Source organism: Schistocerca nitens, chromosome 11 (genome assembly GCF_023898315.1).
Source record: "Schistocerca nitens isolate TAMUIC-IGC-003100 chromosome 11, iqSchNite1.1, whole genome shotgun sequence".
Lineage (NCBI taxonomy): Eukaryota > Metazoa > Arthropoda > Insecta > Orthoptera > Acrididae > Schistocerca > Schistocerca nitens.
The window spans coordinates 209,783,162-209,805,327 of NC_064624.1; the positions used below are offsets into that span (position 1 = coordinate 209,783,162).

Here is a 22,166-nt window from a genome sequence, read left to right on the forward strand (position 1 = left end):
TTAAGTTGTTAAGTGCTGCTCCGAGATGAAAAGGTTGGCGCAGGAGAGATCTGTTGCGACAAGTTCAAATACAGCTCGCACAGGAGCATTCGAACCGCCATTCTTTCCACGCTCCTTATAGGAATGCATCAGCAATAAATTGTTATAACCGGTACAAAGGAACATACCCTCTGCCATGTGCTTCACAGTGGTTTGCAGAGTATAGGTGCAGATGGGGAATGAAGCATTTCCAATGATTACATTATACTCGGTGCAAAATTCTACCAGGCAGTTCGTACTATCAAATTCCAATCTCCAGCACAATTAACTTATCGTAGACCTGAAATGCCCGAATAACTTCTTTCACCTGATGGTACATTGTTTCAATCTCTTCACAGTCTGCAGAGCTAAGAGGCATATTAACTTGAACCACTGTGACGGATGTTACCTGCATACCTACTTCAGTTACGATAATGTCTTCACCACATTGGTCGTACTAGCTTACCTGCATTGCCATTGCCTTATTCAGTACTGGATCTACTCCCGCATTATCCCTCTTTGATTTTGTATTTATAATTGTGTACCCACATGACCTAATTTCATTAATACACACTATATCTAACCCCAAGCTATCCATCAATCATTTTAAATTCTTTTAACTTAACTACTCGACTGAGACATCAAACATTTCACGCTGCAAGCTGTACGGCACCACATTTGTTGCTCCTGATGACAACATCCTCCACAGCAGTTTCCATCTGGAGATCTGAATAGGGACATATTCTTTCGGTCAATAGGAAAGACCGTCATGACGTCTTAGCGATAGTGCCACATTCCTTCGGGAAAAGTAATGGCTTTAGTTTCCCCTCACTTTCCTGAGTTCACAGTAACAGAAGAGTGAGCCCACACTGGCTGATGACACAAGGCTAGATCCACATCTACATCTACATCTACGTTCTGCAAACTACTGTGAGGTGCATGGCAAAGGGTATGTGCCATTGTAACAGTTGTACATCTACGTAGATGCTCTGCGACGCATCATACAGCACGTGGCGGAAATTACCCCGTATCACTATTAGTCTTTTCCCTTCCTGTTCCACTCTCAAACACAGCGGAGAAAAAACAACTGCCTATATGCCTCCATATTAGCCCTAATTTATTGTATCTTATCTTTGTGGCCCTCGAACGCAATGTATGTTGGCGGCATTAGAATCGTTTGGCAGTCAGCTTCAAATGTGGTTTCTCTAAATTTTCTCAATAGTGTTTCTCGAAAAGAACGTCACCTTCCCTCCGGGAATTCCCATTTCAGTTCCCAAAGCATCTGCATAACACTTACATGTTGCTCAAACCTAACAGATCTAGCAGCCTACCTCCGAGGTGCTTTATTGTCTTTCTTTAATCCGACCTGGTACGGATCCCAAACACTCTAACAGTACTCAAGAATAGGTTGCACCAGCATCGTACATGCGATCTCCTTTCCAAATTTCTATCAATAAACCAAAGTCAACCATTACTTCCCCTACCACAGTCCTCAGACACTCGTTTCATTTCATATCGCTCGGCGACGTTACGCCCAGATATTTCGAAGACTTCACTGTGTCAAGCAGGACACTAGTAATAATACTGAATCAGATCATAACAGGTTAGTTCTTCCTACTCCTCGACATTATCTCACTTTTTTCCCACATTTACAGCTAGCTGGCTCGTATTTCTGCATTCCTGAATTTCCCTGAACACTTTTATACTTCCTTCTTTGATTGATCTACAGGAGTATCCCATCTGTTACCCACGGTTTCTTCACAGTTACCTCCTTTGTTCTTACACTTTTCCTTCCGAATGGACCGACGACCTTGCCGTTTGGTCCCATCCCCCAAAATTGACCGACCAATTGACCGTCCTTCCAACTTTCGTGATTTCATTTTTTAGAGATGTCCTCCTCTTCAACTCAATTGCCTACAGAGCTATTCATTATCGTTGTGTCTATAGCCTCAGAGAACTTCGAGGAAATCTCTTCATTCCTTAATACTTCTGTATCCCACTTCTTTGCACATTGATGCTTCCGTGTGATTCTCTTAAACTTCAGCCTACTCTTGATTATTACTAAATTGTGATCTGAGTCTATAACAGCCCTTGGGTATGCCTTACCATCCAAGATCTGATTTCAAAATCTCAGCTTGACCATTATGAAGTCTAATTGAAACTCTCTGTATTTCCCAGTTATTTCCAAGCATACATCCTCCTTTTGATATTCTTGGACAGAGTATTCATTATTGTTAACTGATATTTATGCAGAACTTAGTTAGTCTTTCTTCTCCCTAATTCCTACTACCAAGCCCTTATTCTCCTGTAACCTTTTCTTCTATTCATTCCCCTACAACCACATTTCAGTCACCCTGGGTGTTAGATTTTCATCTGCTTTTGCATACTGGTATCACTAGTCATCATTTAAGGCCGGTTCTTGAAACTTTGTTAGCAGACTTTCTCAGGATAGTTTACATCTACCTTCAAGACTCTGCCAGTTCAATTTCTTCAGCACCTCCCAGATGTCAAATAAACATGCAACCATTCGTGCTGTCCTCCTCTCTATACATTCAGTATCCCCTGTTAGACCTATGTGGTACGGGTCCCATACACCTGAGCAATATTCTAGGGTGTGTCACACAAGTGATTAGTAAGCAATCTCAAATTTGTCAACTGATTGCACTTCTGCAGTATTCTACGAATGAACCGAAGTCTACCGTCTGTTTTAGCCGTGACTGAACCTATATGATCATTCCGTTTCATATCCCTACATAGTTTTACACCCAGGTATTTATATAAGTTGGTTGATTCCAACTGGTACATTGATATTATAGTCATACGGTACTATGTTTATTGTTTTGTGAAATGCACAATTTGACATTTCTAAACACTTAAAGCAAGTTGCCAATTTTTGCACCACTTTGAAATCTTATCAAGATTTGACTGAATATTGATACTGTGGCTTTCAGACAGTACATCATTATAGATAACTGTATCATCTACAAAAAGTCTGAGATTACTTTTAATATTGTCTACAAGGTCATTAATATACAACATGTACAGTATGGGTCCAAACACACTTCCCTTTGATACACCTGAAGTTACTTCTACAGCTCATGATGGCTCTCCATCTTAGATAACATGCTGCTTCCTCCCTACTAAAAAGTTCTGTCACAAATTTCACTTGATACCCCATGTGATCAAACCTTTGACAATAAGTGTAGGTGTGGTAGTGAGTCAAATGCTTGTCAGAAATCCTCTCTACCTGACTTGCTTGGCGCAAAACTTTCAGTATGTCATGTGAGAAAAGTGTGAGTTGGGTTTAACATGACCAATATTTTCGGAATCCGTGCTGACTGGCATTGAAGAGATCATTCTGTTCACGATACATCATTATGTTTGAGCTCAGAAGCTGTTCTAATATTCTACAACAAATCGATGTCAAGGATATCGTAAAGTAGTTTTGTGGATCACTTCTACTACCCTTCTTGTAGACGGGTGTGGCCTGTGCTTTTTTCAAAGAACTGGGCACAGTTAGAAGAGGGACTAACTCAGCTGCAAATTCAGTATAGAATCTGACAAGAATTTTACTGTACTCTGGGGCTTTGTTCAGTTTCAATTATTTTAGCTGTTTCTCAACACCACTGACACTTATACTTTTCATTCATCATTACAGTGGCATAAGGATTAAATTGGGGCAATTCACCTGGGTTTTCCTCTGTAAAGGAACATTTGAAAGTGGGGTTAGCATTACATCTTTTGCTCTGTTACTGTCAATTTCAGTTCCAGTCTCATTCACTAGGCACTGGACACTAACCTTGGTGCTGTTGACAGCCTGTACAAATGACCAGAATTTCTTTGGTTTTTGCAAAATATCATTTGACTATATTCTGCTACGGTAGTCTTTGAAGGCATTGTGCATTGCTCTCTTGACAGTCCTATACTTCATTTTACATCTATTATGTAGTAATCTCTGTTTCTTTAGAATTTTCTTTATAGTGACTGTATACCTCGGTGGTTCCACCCCGTTACGATCGTTTGGTTATCCACACTGTTGGTTGTGAAAGTACGGAATAGGCTGCCCCTCTTCAGGAATGACAGTTTTGTGTGGTCTCTACACAGATATTGCTCCACTGTGGTTGCACCAGCAGTATAGCCCTCTGCTTCATTAAGGCATCCACGTTGCTTCACCTCAGTAAGGCCCATTGTTTCATAAAAAAATATTAGAACTTCACTACACTAGATCTTCAGTATTTACAATATGTACTGAAGACCTAATAACATTTTACTAAAAAAATTAATAGGGGACTCGACAATGGCCTAAGTCAGAATCTGGACAATAGCTTGAAATAAATAAATAAAAATAAATGTTAACTTTTGGATTCATCATGAAGTTGTTCAAAGAGTAAAGGGGCTGTGGACCCAATGTCAAAGAAAATCATTGCAGTTTCCATGAACTTCTTCAGAACAGTGAGAGTAAATAGAATTTGGGTTTGTATGTTAGAGATTTTGAGTAGGCGGGAGTGGTGACAGGATGAGCGGTAAGATCATTGAGCTACGTGGACTGATTGATTAATTGATTCATCTGTAGAACAATATGCACTGCATGGATGTCATCATATATTTCTACAACATTTCTTATAAAATAAACATATCTCTTTACAGTACATACAGCTCCTATACTTAGTTAGCCTATACTTTTTTAATCATGTCAAGTATATGAATGCTGTTTTTTTCTCTGTAGGCACTGGTGTGGTCAGTTGTGCTTGATGTATGTTGTGAGGTTATTTTAGGCTGGGTTGCATTTTGTTATGTGGATGGTAGTTTCTAACATTGTTAGCCTACTGTTTCTTTCCAGTTTCAACTTCTCACACTGAAGCTGCTTACTTTGTGTGGTGAGATCCTGGTATTTTCATACATTTTATGTTTTGTAAATTCTGGTTTAATAGCTTTTTCATGTTATATGCGAGCTTTTTCATGTATTACTTGGTAGTATAAATTGTAGGTGTGAGTTGCCAGTATAATGTTTCTCATACAGTTATCGCGTATGTTGTGATGGTATCCGGCAATTCAGTCACCCTTTCTAGGTTAAGTGAAAGCGTCTATCCTGGTTTTCGATTCTGATTGTGTTATGGCTTTGATATTGTGAGCTCATAGTCAGAAATCGTTACAACCAGTTGCAGTGTTCCACATCCATAACTAATAAAACAACCAGTTGCAATGTTCTACATCCGTAACTAATAAAAGCAATATAGTCGTTTTCGCTAGTTGTCATAGTTCTCCCGTTCTTTTCTTCTCCTTAGTAGCCGAAATGATTTCGTAATCGACGATATGTTCGTTTTTCTCTCGAGGCATTCTAACATTGTGGTTGATAGTTTTATCCCTGATTTTTGCATCAGAACGTATAACTTCATTCTGGGCCCTAGATTGGGCTGCGCAGTTTATATGCGTCTATTTTTACTATATTGGCTGTGAAGTGCAGAGTTCATTCTAAATTCACCCTTATGCAGCTATAAGATCGCCATGTAAGTACCCTACCATTTTTGTCGGTAGCTAGAAGAATCATTGTAAAGAGACACGTATTATACCTCACAATGTCCAAAATGTTGGTGATAGTTTCTGCGTACTTCCGAATGTGATTAATGCACCGTCACGAACCCTATCATTTTTGTCGGTAGCTAGAAGAATCATTGTAAAGAGACACGTATTATACCTCACAATGTCCAAAATGTTGGTGATAGTTTCTGCGTACTTCCGAATGTGATTAATGCACCGTCACGAACTCTTTACAGATTACCTCTCGGTTCTCATTGCAGTAGCGCATCAAACTACATACAGCACTTTAACTTTTAAAGCTAAAGCAGAATCTAAAAATTGTTAAAACTGTAGCAGCACTAGTAAGAATTCCGCTTTATCTGTCGTTCAAGAGTTTTATTTGTGTTGACGAAACAGGAGAAATACGCAATAACAACAACTTTCTAAGGTCAGTTTACCACTGTGTGACTGTGACAACACAGCAATGACAGCATTCATTTGTCCCTATCTGCAGTACGCAGTTTGATATCGACCAAACTCAAGCAAAATAGCCATGCTACCAGCAAATCACGAGCGAGCATTCAGACCGGCATAAAATGGCCGCCGCGTAGGAGTTTGTGTGTTGACAGATCAGAGTAAGCATGGCTGTAGCGTTCCATAGCCGGTGCGGCGATAGAGTGACGCTGATAAATAGTAATAGAACAGCAGTCAGAAACTTTTCAGAGTTTAATAACGGGTTGGTGCTGAGCAGTCAGCCTCTTGCAGACAATCAGCTTTTTCAAGTTCGCATTGATAAGAAGGTCTGTTGAGCACTGTGAAAACCAATTTTTATGGCTTTTTAATAATGTCGTTTCTGCTGCAGTAGCTTATTCTGTCCATAAAACCTCATACATTTTAAAAAATCATGTAGGTTCCTCTGACGGGCCGATTTTGCTGGTTTGTTTTGTTCAATGTTCACTTGCCAATCGGTGCCGTGCGTTTATTTCTTTGTTGGCTTTTGCGATGTGTACAGAAAATCAATACTAATGCAAATTTATGTAAATTGTCAACATCTTGCCATATATGTCATTGAGAACGAAAGTGTAAAGCTGACTCGTTGAACATCATATCGAGAAGTCGCATTTATGATTCAATAAACATGCAAATAAGTAAACATTACATCTTGAACAATAAGAATACTAAGATGTTACCTACTTTTGTGTTACGCAGCAGTTTTTCACCCAAGACCCGCAGTGATTCGTATAATTTATTAAACGTATTCGTTGTGCAGAATGCATTCTATCCTATGGCACATTCATTTGTGTGACATGGTATCTGTCGTTTCGGTACTGCCCATCACATCAAAATTTTCGTGACAGTGTATACGGCAGCTGAGCCCTAGAACGTAAAATAATGGATTTACGTACAAAACATCCAATGCATTTCCGCGCAATAAAACTTCTTTAGCTGCTGTGTGATTTAGCATCGTACAAATTATTATTGCTATGTACAAATAATGGTTTATATAATTTCGAAATTAATTGAAATGTTTGTTATTCCAATTATCAAGAAAGACTTCTTTCATTAACAATGTTTTGACCTCATTGTCACTCACATATACAAACTACGAAACGTATATTTTGTTCAGACATCCAACAGTAAAAATTAGAGAGATTATCGACGTAGCAGTTTTATTTATTTATTTTTGACATGGGCTATCAAAAGAGAATAAACGTTTAGTTTTTATTTTAGGTTTTTTGTACAGCATAATTCCTGCCTTTTTCCAGCACGTAGTCACAATCTTTGTGACAGCACAGCTGCAAATTACACTTCTAACAAGATAAATAGATGCATAAGATAAGGTACCCATTTGAGTCACAAATGTAAAACTGTTTTGTCTGGCAGATTAGTTTGTCTTTTCAGTAGAGTTCTCATTTAGGCCCAGTTCTAGGAATATACATAAGGATAGTAACCACAGTGTGAGTTAAAGTATCTTCTAATGTAAAAGAAGTAAAAATGTATTTGTCAGCCTTTGAATTCATCCTGGCCAGTTCTGCAAGTATTGTATATTCACAGTTGCATAACCCATTTGTGAAGTATTCCTGCTGCATCTGTGAATCCAATTGTTTGTAACATACAATTTGCCAGCCAGTAGGTTGTGCTTTGGTTTGGATAGAACATTGCAGTATTGCCATTCTAATTTGACCAGTGACATTTATTGCTGTTGATTTCCCTTCCCAGCAGTTTTTAATATCTATGTGGATGAGTTCCTAGTAAGCTGGAAACAAACTTTGTGTGTGGCATAATGCTCTCACCACAGTAGGGGCCTATAGATTAAGTAATATCTTAAGTGCAGACAATGTTGTTATTGCACAAAAGACAGGAGATAATTTACAAAGGAGGCTACACAGCTTAAGAAATGTAGTAGAAGGGTATGGACTGAAAATACATAATTGAAAAATAGCATTTCTGGTGAAAAATGTGACAAAATCAAAAATTGGAACCAGTGGCAAAATATTGGACTAGGTATCCATCTTAAGCTATCTTGGGTGTGAAATATCCCCATGTTATTGCCATTTGCAAACAAAACTTTGAAAATCTAAATTTATATGTGGAACAATCTGTATAACACTGAAACAGAAAACTGAAACTTTATAAAACAGTGACAGTTCTGATAGTACCATATTAAATGCAAGTGACACATGCGTACTCTCAAAGAAAACGAGAAGGAAAATTAAGTCAGTTGAGTTGAAATATCTCAGGTTCATTGAAGACTTCATGCTGGCCTACAAAAGACGAAACACAGAAATAGGAAGAGCACCATATTTTTGAATTGGAAAGTAAAATTAAAAAATTGTCGGCTGTTGTAACCATTTAGAAAGAATGCAGCAAAATCATCTGCCTAGAATTTGGTTTCCGGAACCATCTGTGCAGCATACTCTTGAAGTGAAGGTGGTGGTGATGATCATAATCATTATTATTATCACACACATATAGACCTCAAGAGAACCTTGCAGAGTGCCTACTTGACATAAGTTTTTATCAGGTGCCACACTTCTTACTTTATTACTTTTTCTGACCAATTTGTTCCTGTCTTTAATTTCTTGGCTCACTTTCCATGCTGTGGTTGAATGTTTGTGTCTCTTGTATATCAAGAGTCTGTTATGGCAGTGTCCTTCTGGTCTTTTCTGAGATTGGTGAGCTATGTCATGTTCTTAATGCTTTCTTTGTACTCCAATATTTTAGTTTGTTGGGTGTCTGGGATTCTCTTGATGTAATCTTAAAGTTGGCGTGATATGTTTCCAGTCTCTTACGTGCTGTGCAGTGTTTAGCCATCTTCTATCTTACTGCACACTAGGATTTTGCTGAGGATTCTTTTCTGATGGGTGACCAACATTTTTTATGCCTATAAGTTTTCTGGCTTGGCAGTGTATTAGTATTATTATTTCTTTCCTTTCTCAGACCTTAGGTCTGGTTCGAAATGAAAGTGACGCGGACCTTGATCAAGCGTGACTTTCTTTTAACTGTACGGTATATGTTACATTGCGTTTAGGAACTTTCGGGTAATTGAACATGTATCAATAATTACGGATTTCTGTAGTTGTATATATAAGTTTGGATGTAGCTGTATTGCGTTGATGTACTGGTGGATATTGTCTGGTATGACTCCTGTAGTTGATAGTATAATTGGTATAATGTCAACTTTATCCTGATGCCACATGTCCTTGACTTCCTCAGCCAGTTAGATGTATTTTTCAATTTTTTCTCCTGTTTTCTTCTGTATATTTGTTGTATTGGGTACGGATATTTTGATTAGTTGTGTTAATTTCTTCTTTTTATTGGTGAGTATGATGTCAGGTTTGTTATGTGGCATTGTTTTATCTGTTATAATGGTTCTGTTCCAATATAATTTGTATTCATCATTCTCCTGTACATTTTGTGGTGCATACTTGTATGTAGGAACGTGTTGTTTTATAAGTTTATGTTGTAAGGCAAGCTGTTGATGAATTATTTTTGCAACATTGTCATGTCTTCTGGGGTATTCTGTATTTGCTAGTATTGTACATCCGCTTGTGATGTGATCTACTGTTTCTATTTGTTGTTTGCAAAGTCTGCATTTATCTGTTGTGGTATTGGGATTTTTAATAATATGCTTGCTGTAATACCTGGTGTTCATTGTTTGATCCTGTATTGTAATCATGAATCCTTCCGTCTCACTGTATATATTGCCTTTTCTTAGCCACGTGTTGGATGCGTCTTGATCGATGTGTGGCTGTGTTAGATGATACGGGTGCTTGCCGGGAAGTGTTTTCTTTTTCCAATTTACTTTCTTCGTATCTGTTGATGTTATGTGATCTAAAGGGTTGTAGAAGTGGTTATGAAATTGCAGTGGTGTAGCCGATGTATTTATATGAGTGATTGCCTTGTGTATTTTGCTAGTTTCTGCTCGTTCTATAAAGAATTTTCATAAATTGTCTACCTGTCCATAATATAGGTTTTTTATGTCGATAAATCCCCTTCCTCCTTCCTTTCTGCTTAATGTGAATCTTTCTGTTGCTGAATGTATGTGATGTATTCTATATTTGTGGCATTGTGATCGTGTAAGTGTATTGAGCGCTTCTAGGTCTGTGTTACTCCATTTCACTACTCCAAATGAGTAGGTCAGTATTGGTATAGCATAGGTATTTATAGCTTTTGTCTTGATTCTTGCTGTCAATTCTGTTTTCAGTATTTTTGTTAGTCTTTGTCTATATTTTTCTTTCAGTTCTTCTTTAATATTTGTATTATCTATTCCTATTTTTTGTCTGTATCCTAGATATTTATAGGCATCTGTTTTTTCCATCGCTTCTATGCAGTCGCTGTGGTTATCCAATATGTAATCTTCTTGTTTAGTGTGTTTTCCCTTGACTATGCTATTTTTCTTACATTTGTCTGTTCCAAAAGCCATATTTATATGATTGCTGAATACTTCTGTTATCTTTAGTAATTGGTTGAGTTGTTGATTTGTTGCTGCCAGTAGTTTTAGGTCATCCATGTATAGCAAATGTGTGATTTTGTGTGGGTATGTTCCGGGTCAACAGAAACATCCGATCTCACGCGTCGGCTTTGACCCGTGACGTAAGGGTGTTGTGGTGTGTGACGTCATTACGGCGCGGAGTTTGGTTTGTGAGTGTGGCGTGTTTGTAGATGTTGCCTCGTTGACGTTACCTTAGTAGGAGTTTTAGGGCCTGTAATATACAGTTTACCTTTTTACTGTACTTTTTGTTTTAACGTCGTCTATGAGGCTTTTATCAGTTTGCCATTAGATTGTTCAATCTTTATGGTCTATATGTTTTGTCGCTACTTGTTATGTCTAATGAATCAATATTGTTTTTTTCTTTTTTTTTATTTGTTTCTTTTTATTATCATTTGATTGACCTACACATTGATCTGTAGCGTAGCCCTGAATACGAGGTTAGGTTGGGAGTTTTTTTTTGGCGGGGGGGGGGGGGGGTCAGGGGGGGGCGCAGCCCCCCCCCCTGCCTGGCCTTGAGTACCACTTGTTTATTATTATCTTTGTTTGCTATCAATGTTAGCAGATTGTTCTTGTGAAACCTTTGTGTGTGTTGTTTTTCTATGTGTTTTCGTCTTTGTGATACGTATGCAACGTTTCTATATCCGCCATATTGGAATTGTCGTTTCCGCTATATTTGTGACGTCATGGGTCAAAGCCGACGGGTTAGATCAGACGCTTCCGTATTTCCTATGTTCCAGTAATATTGTATCCATAATTTGTATTATTTAGCATGTTGGATAGTGGGTTCAGAGCAAGGCAGAACCAGAAAGGACTTAATGAGCCTCCTTGGTATATTCCACGCTTAATCTGTATTGGCTGTGATGTGATATTATTTGAATTTGTTTGGATATTAAGTGTGGTTTTCCGATTTTTCATTACTATGTTTAGGAACTGTATCAATTTAGGATCTACTTTGTATATTTCCAATATTTGTAGTAACCATGAGTGGGGTACACTATCAAAAGCTTATTGGTAATCAATGTATGCGTAGTGTAGCGACCTTTGTTTAGTTTTAGCTTGATATGTCACCTCTGCATCTATTATCAGTTACTCTTTACATCCTCATGCTCCTTTGCAACAGCCTTTTTGTTCTTCATTTATAATTTTGTTCTGTGTTGTATGTGTCATTAATTTCTGTTTAATGACTGAAGTTAATATTTTGTATATTGTTGGTAGGCATGTTATGGGGCGATATTTAGCTGGGTTCGCTGTGTCTGCTTGATCTTTAGGTTTCAGATAAGTTATTCCATGTGTAAGTGTATCAGGGAATGTGTATGGGTCTGCAATGTAACTGTTAAATAATTTAATATAATAGAGGGAAACATTCCACATGGGAAAAATATATCTAAAAACAAAGATGATGTGACTTACCGAACGAAAGCGCTGGCAGGTCGATAGACACACAAACAAACACAAACATACACACAAAATTCAAGCTTTCGCAACAAACTGTTGCCTCATCAGGAAAGAGGGAAGGAGAGGGAAAGACGAAAGGATGTGGGTTTTAGGGGAGAGGGTAAGGAGTCATTCCAATCCCGGGAGCGGAAAGACTTACCTTAGGGGGAAAAAAGGACGGGTATACACTCGCGCGCGCACACACACACACACACACATATCCATCCACACATATACAGACACAAGCAGACATCTCACAAGCAGACATATTTAAAGACAAAGACATTTGTCTTTAAATATGTCTGCTTGTGAGATGTCTGTATATGTGTGGATGGATATGTGTGTGTGTGCGAGTGTATACCCATCCTTTTTCCCCCCCCAAGGTAAGTCTTTCCGCTCCCGGGATTGGAATGACTCCTTACCCTCTCCCCTAAAACCCACATCCTTTCGTCTTTCCCTCTCCTTCCCTCTTTCCTGATGAGGCAACAGTTTGTTGCGAAAGCTTGAATTTTGTGTGTGTGTTTGTGTTTGTTTGTGTGTCTATCGACCTGCCAGCGCTTTCGTTCGGTAAGTCACATCATCTTTGTTTTTAGATATGTTAAATAATTTAGTTAGATGTGAATGTGTTGAGGTGAACTTCTTTAACCAGAAATTTGCTATTTTATCATTTCCAGGGGCTTTCCAATTGTGAGTAGAATTAATTGCTTGGGTGACTTAATGTTGCAAAATTATCACTTCAGGCATTTGTGGTACCATCTTGTATGTGTCTGTTTCTGCTTGTATCCACCGTGCATGCCTGTTATGTTGTACCGGGTTTGACCATATGTTGCTCCAGAAGTGTTCCATGTCTGTTATGTTTGGTGGATTGTTTATTTTAATGTGTGTGTTATCTATTGTCTGGTAAAATTTCTTTTGGTTTGTGTTGAATGTTTGGTTTTGTTTCCTTCTATTTTCACTTTTTTTGTATCTTTTGAGTCGTTTGGCTAATGCTTGTAATTTCTGCTTCTTTTCGTCTAATTGCTCTGTCGCTTCTTGTTGTGAGATTTTACCTAACCTTTTTTGTTTTTTTTTCCGAGATTTCATTTCTTATAAATTGTGTTAGCTGTCCGATGTCTGTTCTCAGTTTTTCTATTCTGATCTGTAGCCTGTGTTGCCATGCTGGTTTTGTGGGTTTCTTCTGTGTGTTGGTTGGTTCTGATCTCTGTCTAGTGTGTATATTTAGTGTAGTGAGTGCTCCTATATAAACCAGTAGTTGTAACTCTTCCATAGTTGTGTTTTCATTTATTTTGTTGTGTATGATTGTGTTGAGAATTGTTATTGTTGTTTCGACTTGTGGGTTATTTGGTGGTCTGTGCAAGATTGGTCTAATGTCTGTATTTGTGTCTTTGTATTCTATATATGTCAGCTGAAATTTCTCTTCTATATCTAATATGTGTGTCACTTCGTGTTCCATTTGTGCTTGTTCTGGTGGCTGTCTTAAGATTTCGTTTTCCTCTGATTGTGTAATTGACGCGTTTTGTTCTTTGTTTGTTTTCTCTGGGATGTCTGAGTCCATTACTGTATTTTCTTCTTCTTCTTCTGATTGCACATTATTTTGTTCCAATATTTGTTGTACTTGTTGTTTGATGTTTTCTAATTCTGACTGGGGTATCCTGTTATTTTTGATTATTACACGGATCTGATCAGCTAGTCGTCGTTCTGTTAAAAATTTTAATTCTGGGTATCTGGTAATAAATGTTGTGTATACTTGTGATCTGTATCCAGTTGTGTTGGTTCCTAGGTTTGTTGCTTGGTAATAACAGAACATGAGGTGTCGATTAACTTCATCTGACCCTCTCATCCTCTGTCTTTGTTTTCCTTCTAGGGTGGTTGCAGGAAGCATATCCTGCAAAACACCTCTATTTGGATTTAAATCATTTTCCAGTTGGCTAGCAGTGTCATTACCATTGTGGGCGGGCATAGGGTTCAAGCGTCGTCCCCGACCGTGACGGCGCTTGTCCGAGGCTTCTTTAGTTCTGTCCTGAACCAACTAATCACACTAAAAGGGGGGTTAGCCCTATTAGTGGTTTGTTCTTTTTGTCGCCTTTTACGACTGGCAGAACATACCGGAGGCCTATTCTTTTCCCGGGCCTCCACGGGATTTATTATTATTATTATTATTCTTTACTTTCTCAGACGTTAAGTCTGGTTAAAAATTAAAAGTGACGCGGACCTTGATCAGGCGTCACTTCCTTTTAACTGTATGGTATGTGTTATATTGCATTTAGGAACTTTCGGGTAATTGAACATGTATCAATAATTACAGATTTCTGTAGTTGTATGTATACGTTTGGATGTAGCTGTATTGCGTTGTTGTACTGGTGGATATTGTGTGGTACGACTCCTGTAGTTGATAGTATAATTGGTATGATGTCAACTTTATCCTGATGCCACATGTCTTTGACTTCCTCAGCCAGTTGGATGTATTTTTCAATTTTTTCTCCTGTTTTCTTTTGTATATTTGTTGTATTGTGTATGGATATTTCGATTAGTTGTGTTAATTTCTTCTTTTTATTGGTGAGTATGATGTCAGGTTTGTTATGTGGCATTGTTTTATCTGTTATAATGGTTCTGTTCCAGTATAATTTGTATTCATCATTCTCCAGTACATTTTGTGGTGCATACTTGTATGTAGGAACGTGTTGTTTTAAAAGTTTATGTTGTAAGGCAAGCTGTTGATGTATTATTTTTGCGACATTGTCATGTCTTCTGGGGTATTCTGTATTTGCTAGTATTGTACATCCGCTTGTGATGTGATCTACTGTTTCTATTTGTTGTTTGCAAAGTCTGCATTTATTTGTTGTAGTATTGGGATTTTCAATAATATGCTTGCTGTAATATCTGGTGTTTATTGTTTGATCCTGTATTGCAATCACACTGTATATATTGCCTTTTCTTAGCCATGTGTCGGATACGTCTTGATTGATGTGTGGCTGTGTTAGATGATACGGGTGCTTGCCATGAAGTGTTTTCTTTTTCCAATTTACTTTCTTCGTATCTGTTGATGTTATGTGATCTAAAGGTTTGTAGAAGTGGTTATGAAATTGCAGTGGTGTAGCCGATGTATTTATATGAGTGATTATGAGTTATTATTATTATTATTATTAATTGTAATCACAAACACACACACACACACACACACACACACACACACACACACTTCATGAGCATAGCACATGCGGTTAGTCATCATTTGCCTGAAATGATTTAGGAAAACCTAAATTAGGATGGCCTGACACACTGTCACCATTGGTGGTGCCAAAATGAGTGCTTGAGACTAGGTCTGTGAACCCGAAACTAGTCACAAAGAAATTAAATATAAATAAATTAAAAACAGTAAAATCATGGCTGTAGAACTTCTATTTCCAAATCAACAGTTTTCCATAGCAAGTGTTTTCCATGTCTTCTGTCATGTGAAGTATGTGAGTTTTGCTCTCATACAGGACAGCTGGTTTCGTAACAGCCTTGTACTGAGTTTTGTATTTGCGGTGAGGGAACTTTTATTGATATTGTGGGTTTTTGTGTAGGCCTTAAAGAGTTTCTCTAGACAAATTCGTTGTGCTATTGTTTCCTTCCACAACACACACATATTTTTGTTTAGGTTCTTGTGAAAGTATGATCTGCAGTCTACTGCAAGGTCTGAGTGAGGTTGAAAGGCAACAGTTAGATTCTGAGTTGCGAAAACTGCCAATTGTGACAGTACATTTCTTTACACACTGCTTTCCAAATTTATGGTTATATCCTCAGCTAAACTGTAATTAAGGTGTACTGCAGCTCTTTTGCTGCATGCTGCTGTTAACAATTCTTTATCGTTGTTCGTAGGCAATGAGAATTAATTAATCTGATGACTTACTTCAGTTGAATATACAAATCGATTAGTCTAGTGGAGAGTGTGCGATTGATGACTATTGACGTTGCTATTACAGGTTTTAAGGTTGGTTACTGGTTTTCATATTATTTTCCTGTGTTGTATTTTTCTCAGAATGTGACAGGATTTCTAGTTATAATGTTTTATATTACAGTGTTAGTATTGTTGCCAGTTGGTGAAGGCAACAAATGTGACTGGAGGAAAATTGGCTGTCGTGACAGACTGATCTGTAGTGTAACCTGATGATTGTTTCTAAAACTTTGAGGTACTTTCAGAACCTCAAGATTTCAGAGGTGACGGTTAGGCAGAAACCTGAGAGTACAACAACAAAAACAACCAATTATTGATGAAATTATTTAAATGGACAGATAAAAAATCTACTCACCAAGTGGCAGCAGAACACACACATAAGACTGTTGTGATTGGCAAGCTTTTGGGGCCAGTGACCCTTTCTTAAGGCAGAAGAGTTGAAGGGGAAGGAAGAAGGGTGAAGGAAAAGGACTGGAGAGGTCTAGGGAAAGGGGTAGATTCCGGTAAAGTCACCCTGAATTACAGGTCGAGAGAGACTTAACATACAGGATGAGAAGGAAAGACAGATTGTCGGGGACTGCATCGGACGAGATGTGAAAACGTGAGAGCTTAAAGGTGGAAGCAGGGTAATATGCAAGATAGAGATTACTACTAAAACATCGTGCACGAGTAAATAAGAGTGAAAAGCTAAGTGCATTGCATGTAACAGAGGTGGGAGGGAGGTGGTGAAAAATACACGGAAACGAAACGAAAGATGTATAAAATTAAAACGGAGTGAAGCAAAGAGTAATTACAGTGACAAAAAGCTGAGATGGAAGAAATTAACATAAATTAAGGCCAGGTGGGTGGTGAGAACCGAGGACGCGTTGTAGTTCTACTTCCCACCTGCGGAGTTCTGAGAAATTCGTGTCTGGGGGAAGAATCCAAATGGCGCGTGTGGTGGTCGACACGTGCAACCCGTAGTACAAACACTCCCCCCCTACATCGAGGTACCGAGCATTTCCTAGATTGTCTGAAATCCGTGCCCGCCCCACTCGATTGTCAGCATTGATGCCACCTCCCACTATACCAACATCCCCCGTGTACATTATCTGCCTGCTGCTGATCATTCCCTCAGTCAATGCCCACCCGATTCCAAACCTATGACATCCTACCTACTCACCTTAATCAACTTTATGCTTACCAACAACTACTTAACCTTTGAGGGGCAGACATGCAAACAGATCAGGAATACGGTCGTGGGAACCAGGATGGCTCCTTCCTATGCCATTCTTTTCGTGGGTCACTCAGAGGGGGCTTTCCTGGGATCCATAAGCCCCCCTGGTTTGGTTTAGACACATCGATGACCTCGTCGTGAGGTTGACCTGCAAAAATTCCTGGAATCTCTGAATACCTGCTCCCAATTAATTTCACACGCTCCTATTCCGAATCCCGTGCCACTTTCCGCAGTGTTCGTCTTGTCCTCGCTGAAGACCAGCTACAAACTTTCGTCCACATTAGACCTACCGACAAACAGTACACACATTTTGACATTTGCCATCCTTCCCGTGTCAGACATTCCCTCCCGTACAGCCTCGGCATCCGAGGCAAATGTATTTGTTCGGATGCAGACTCTATAGCAATACACCACCATTCTCACGACAGCCTTCACTACACCACCAGCCTAGTTAAAAAGCAGATTTTCCAGGGCATCACATCCAATCCCGATACTGCTGATCCCTCCACAAAGGACCTTCAGAGCACACCGTTGGTGACTCAGTATGATCTTGGTCTGGAATGCATTAATCAGCTACTTCGACTGGGCCGTGGCTTCCTAAAATTGTGCCCTGAAGTGAGATCCATTCTGTCTGAAGTTTCACCCACCACACCTAGAATAGCTTTCCGTCACCCTCCCAGTCTCCGCAATATTCTTGTCGGACCCTGTGCTCCTTCTGCATCCATCTCCCTACCCTATGGCTCCTACCCCTGTGACCGTCCCCACTGAAAGACTTGCCCTTTCACCACCACCACCACCACCACCACCACCACCACCACCACCACCACCTATACCAGCCCTGTAACTGGCAAAACATATACTATCAAAGGGAGAGCACCTGCAAAACGACATGTCATGTACGATCTATTACGTAAACACTGTCCAGCCTTCTACATCGGCGCGGCTACCACCAAATTATCAATTAGGGTGAATGGGCATAGGCAGAGGATGTATACTGGCGACACGCGATGTCCTGTTACAGAGCGTGCTCTATAATATGACATTCGTTACCTCGGCACCTGTTTCACCACACGCGCCATCTGGATTCTTTCCCCGGACACCAGTTTCTCAGAACTACAGAGGTAGGAACTAGAACTACAACACGTCCTCGGTTCTTTCCACCCACCTGGCCTTAATTTACGTTACTTTCTTCTGTCTCAACATTTCTTCACAGTAACTACCCTTTTCTTCACTCTGTTTTGGTTTTCTACATCTTTCATTTCTTTCCCATCTATTTTTCACCGCCCCTACCACCTCTGTTATGTACAGTGCACTTAGCTTTCCACTCTTATTAACTCGTGCGTGATGTTTCATCAGTAATCTCTCTCTTGCATATTACCGTGTCTTCCACCTTTAAGCTATCAGGTTTTCAAATCTCATCCGACGCAGTCCCCGACAATCAATTTTTCCTTCTCATTCCGTACGGTAAGTCTCCCGTGACCCGCAGTTCTAGGTGACTTTCCTGAAATCTACCCCTTTCCCTAGACCTCTCCAGTCCTTTTCCTTCACCCTTCTTCCTTCCTCTTCAACCCTTCTGCCTGAAGAAGAAGCCACTGGCTGCGAAAACTTGCCAATCGCAACAGTCTTTTATGTGTGTCATGCCGTCGCTTGGCGAGTAGACTTTTTATTTATCCAGGTTAAATTTTATGACAGCATTGTGCACAATGGTTCATTATGCAGCCACTAATTGGGGGGGGGGGGGGGTTGAAAAATAATATGTCCAATTTTTTTTATTCAGTTCTCAATATCAGTTGGTGTATTATGTGCCACGCATATTATTCGCATGGCTTTCTCACTTCACTGGCACCAGTTGCAACCCTCTGCCACTAGAGAGCTCTGAATTATAGCGTGTTAGTGTAATGCGACTTTGTCTGTGGGTGAGAAGCAACGTGCTGTAATAGTGTTTCTAACTTCGAACACATGAAGCGCCCCCTCTTTAAGGGGAGGTTTACTATCATTGGCCCCAAAAAAGCGCGTTCTTTGAGAATTTTTTTCTCGGGATGTGTTATAGATATCAATGTCAAATTTGGCCAAAATGTTTATTGATATTTCCTCTACAAACAGGAATTTTTTCGACCTGAAATGTCGAAGAGCAAAGCAGGAAGTGCTGTCAGAATGAAACAAAATTTCAATGTAGGCCTCCACGCACGGTATGTTACAGGTCAGCCGGCTCGTCAAAAATCAAAATTGAGTTGACATTAGCGAAGTATATAAGATTCGTAGGAGTTGTACCTCGCTTCAGTTATTTGGACCGTAGGAAACAAAATGGTGGCTATTTGAAAAAATTTGGGTTTTTTCATCGATTTTTTGACTTCGTCGACCAAGTAAAAATATTTATAGTTGGTGGATCGGAATAAAAGTGGTACAACTCCTAGACAATTTAGTTAGCTTCGTTGGAAACAAAGAATCACGCCAATCATTTCAGTAGATTTGAAGTTACCAAGTTGTTGTTGTTGTTGTTGTTGTTGTTGTGGTCTTCAGTCCAGACACTGGTTTCATGCAGCTCTCCATGCTACTCTATCCTGTGCAAGCTTCTTCATCTCCCAGTACCTACTGCAACCTACATCCTTCTGAATCTGCTTAGTGTATTCATCTCTTGGTCTCCCTCTACGATTTTAACCCCCACACTTCCCTCAGATACTAAACTTGTGATCTCTTGGTGCCTCGGAACGTGTCCTAGCAACCAATCCCTTCTTCTAGTCAAGTTGTGCCACAAACTTCTCTTCTCCCCAATCCTATTCAGTACCTCTTCATTAGTTATGTGATCTACCCATCTGATCTTCAGCATTCTTCTGTAGCACCACATTTCATAAGCTTCTATTCTCTTCTTGTCCAAACTATTTATCGTCCATGTTTCACTTCCATACATGGCTACACTCCATACAAATACTTTCAGAAACGACTTCCTGACACTTAAATCTATACTCGATGTTAACAAATTTCTCTTCTTTCCTTGCCATTGCCAGTCTACATTTTATATCCTCTCTACTTCGATCATCATCAGTTATTTTGCCCCCCAAATAGCAAAACTCCTTTACTACTTTAAGTGTCTCATTTCCTAATATAATTCCCTCAGCATCACCCGACTTAATTCAACTACATTCCATTATCCTTGTTTTGCTTTTGTTGATGTTCATCTTATACCCTCCTTTCAAGACACTGTCCATTCCGTTCAACTGCTCTTCCAGGTCCTGTGCTGTCTCTGACAGAATTACAATGTCATCGGCGAACCTCAAAGTTTTTATTTCTTCTCCATGGATTTTAATTCCTACTCTGAATTTTTCTTTTGTTTCCTTTACTGCTTGCTCAATATAGAGGTTGAATAACATCGGGGATAGGCTACAACCCTGTCTCCCTCCCTTCCCAACCACTGCTTCCCTTTGATGCCCCTCGACTCTTATAACTGCCATCTGCTTTCTGTACAAATTGTAAATAGCCTTTCGCTCCCTGTATTTTACCCCTGTCACCTTTAGAATTTGAAAGAGAGTATTCCAGTCTACATTGTCAAAAGCTTTCTCCAATCTACAGATGCTTCCCTTAATCTTTCTTCTAAGATAAGTCGTAGGGTCAGTATTGCCTCACGTCTTCCAACATTTCTACGGAATCCAAACTGGTCTTCCCTAAGGTCGGCTTCTACCAGTTAATCCATTCGTCTGTAAAGAATTCGTGTTAGTATTTTGCAGCCGTGATGTATTAAACTGTACCGCGTGATAAAAAAAGGTCATTTCGAGAAAAACGCGTCTGAAGTTTTGACTTAATATAAAGGCAATATTATGCAACTTACGTTCAATCTGCTATTCCGGGTCCATAAACTAGTCCTTCCTCTTCCTCAGTGAGGGCGTTCTGCCCGATCTGCTCCATGCTACGTTGTTCCAGAGCTGCTTGTATGGCTGGTGACAAACTGTTTTTGGCTGCTCGAATCCGGTGGTCATCCGAATGCTTGTCCCAGGGTGAAGTCCATCATTGTCACGGTCTTCAGAATTGCTGAATACCCTTCGCTGAAGCTGCTCACTGCCAGGAAAGTCACAGTCTTCGCACCAGAATGCAAATGCTTGGGGGCTATCTTCCAAACACACGCGTTCAAACTTTCATTTGAATTTTGTGTGTGTCCTCCCAAGCACCGGTACAATAACTGGTCCTCCGAAAGAAATAAAAAAACTGGTGCATTAAAAAGGCCGATTTCAGGCAGGTGCATTTTTTTGTTGAACTGCAAATAACAAATATTTCTGTTCCGTATTCAGAAAAACCATTTCAGGGGTGGATTCTAAACACTTTTATGGATCCAAAAATGCAATTAAAAAAAAAATAGATTTTTGGACCAGAAGACAGTAAACCTCTCCTTAAGTGTGATAATGCTGGACCACACAAGAGCTCAGCGACATTTGCATTCGTAGATTCTCCTCTGTCCAGTCCTGACTTTGCCCCATCCGATTTTCATCATTTCCAAAACTCGGAGAATTTCTCGCCGATAGTGAGCTGGCTGGTGTGGCCGATAGGTTCTAGGCGCTCCAGTCCGGAACCACGCGGCTGCTACGGTCGCAGGTTCGAATACTGCCTAGGTCACGGATGTGTGTGATGTCCTTAGGTCAGTTAGGTTTAAGTAGTTCTGAGATTAGGGGACTGACGACCTCCTTGATTGTGACGAAGTGGTGGGGTTGTGGTTCTGTCAACACAGTCAGACATTCTACAGTGAATGAATCAGCAAATTGGTCTCTTGTTGGGAGAAATGTTTTTGTTGCCAGTGTGTGACTTTCGAGAAATAAATATGTGGACATGGAGGATAAAGTTACAGAATGTTAATAAAGTTTAAAAAGCTTTAATAATTTTTACGTAAAAATTTTGGAGGCATCGGTTGGTTCGTCAGAAGTGTCTGATTCCAACTGTCTGCTTTGAATCGTGATGTAATGGTGTGGTGTTGTGTGACATAACTACTGTGCGATGTTTGTGTGTCGGTTGTGTTTGTAGATGTCACGGTGTATGAGATGGTGCACTCAGGTAGTGGTTATTGA

General features: G+C 39.6%; 1 protein-coding gene across 1 annotated transcript in view; it reads left to right on the forward strand.

Moving 5' to 3' along the window:
- Nucleotides 1-6,168: 6,168 nt before the first annotated feature.
- The window catches only part of LOC126212792 (neuralized-like protein 4), a 303,166-nt gene continuing 287,168 nt past the window's right edge, over nucleotides 6,169-22,166 (forward strand). Inside the window, exon 1 of the mRNA XM_049940194.1 lies at nucleotides 6,169-6,335. Within this exon, the coding sequence (XP_049796151.1) occupies nucleotides 6,177-6,335 (159 nt within the window). The 5' untranslated portion in view covers nucleotides 6,169-6,176. The remainder of the gene's footprint in view (nucleotides 6,336-22,166) is intronic.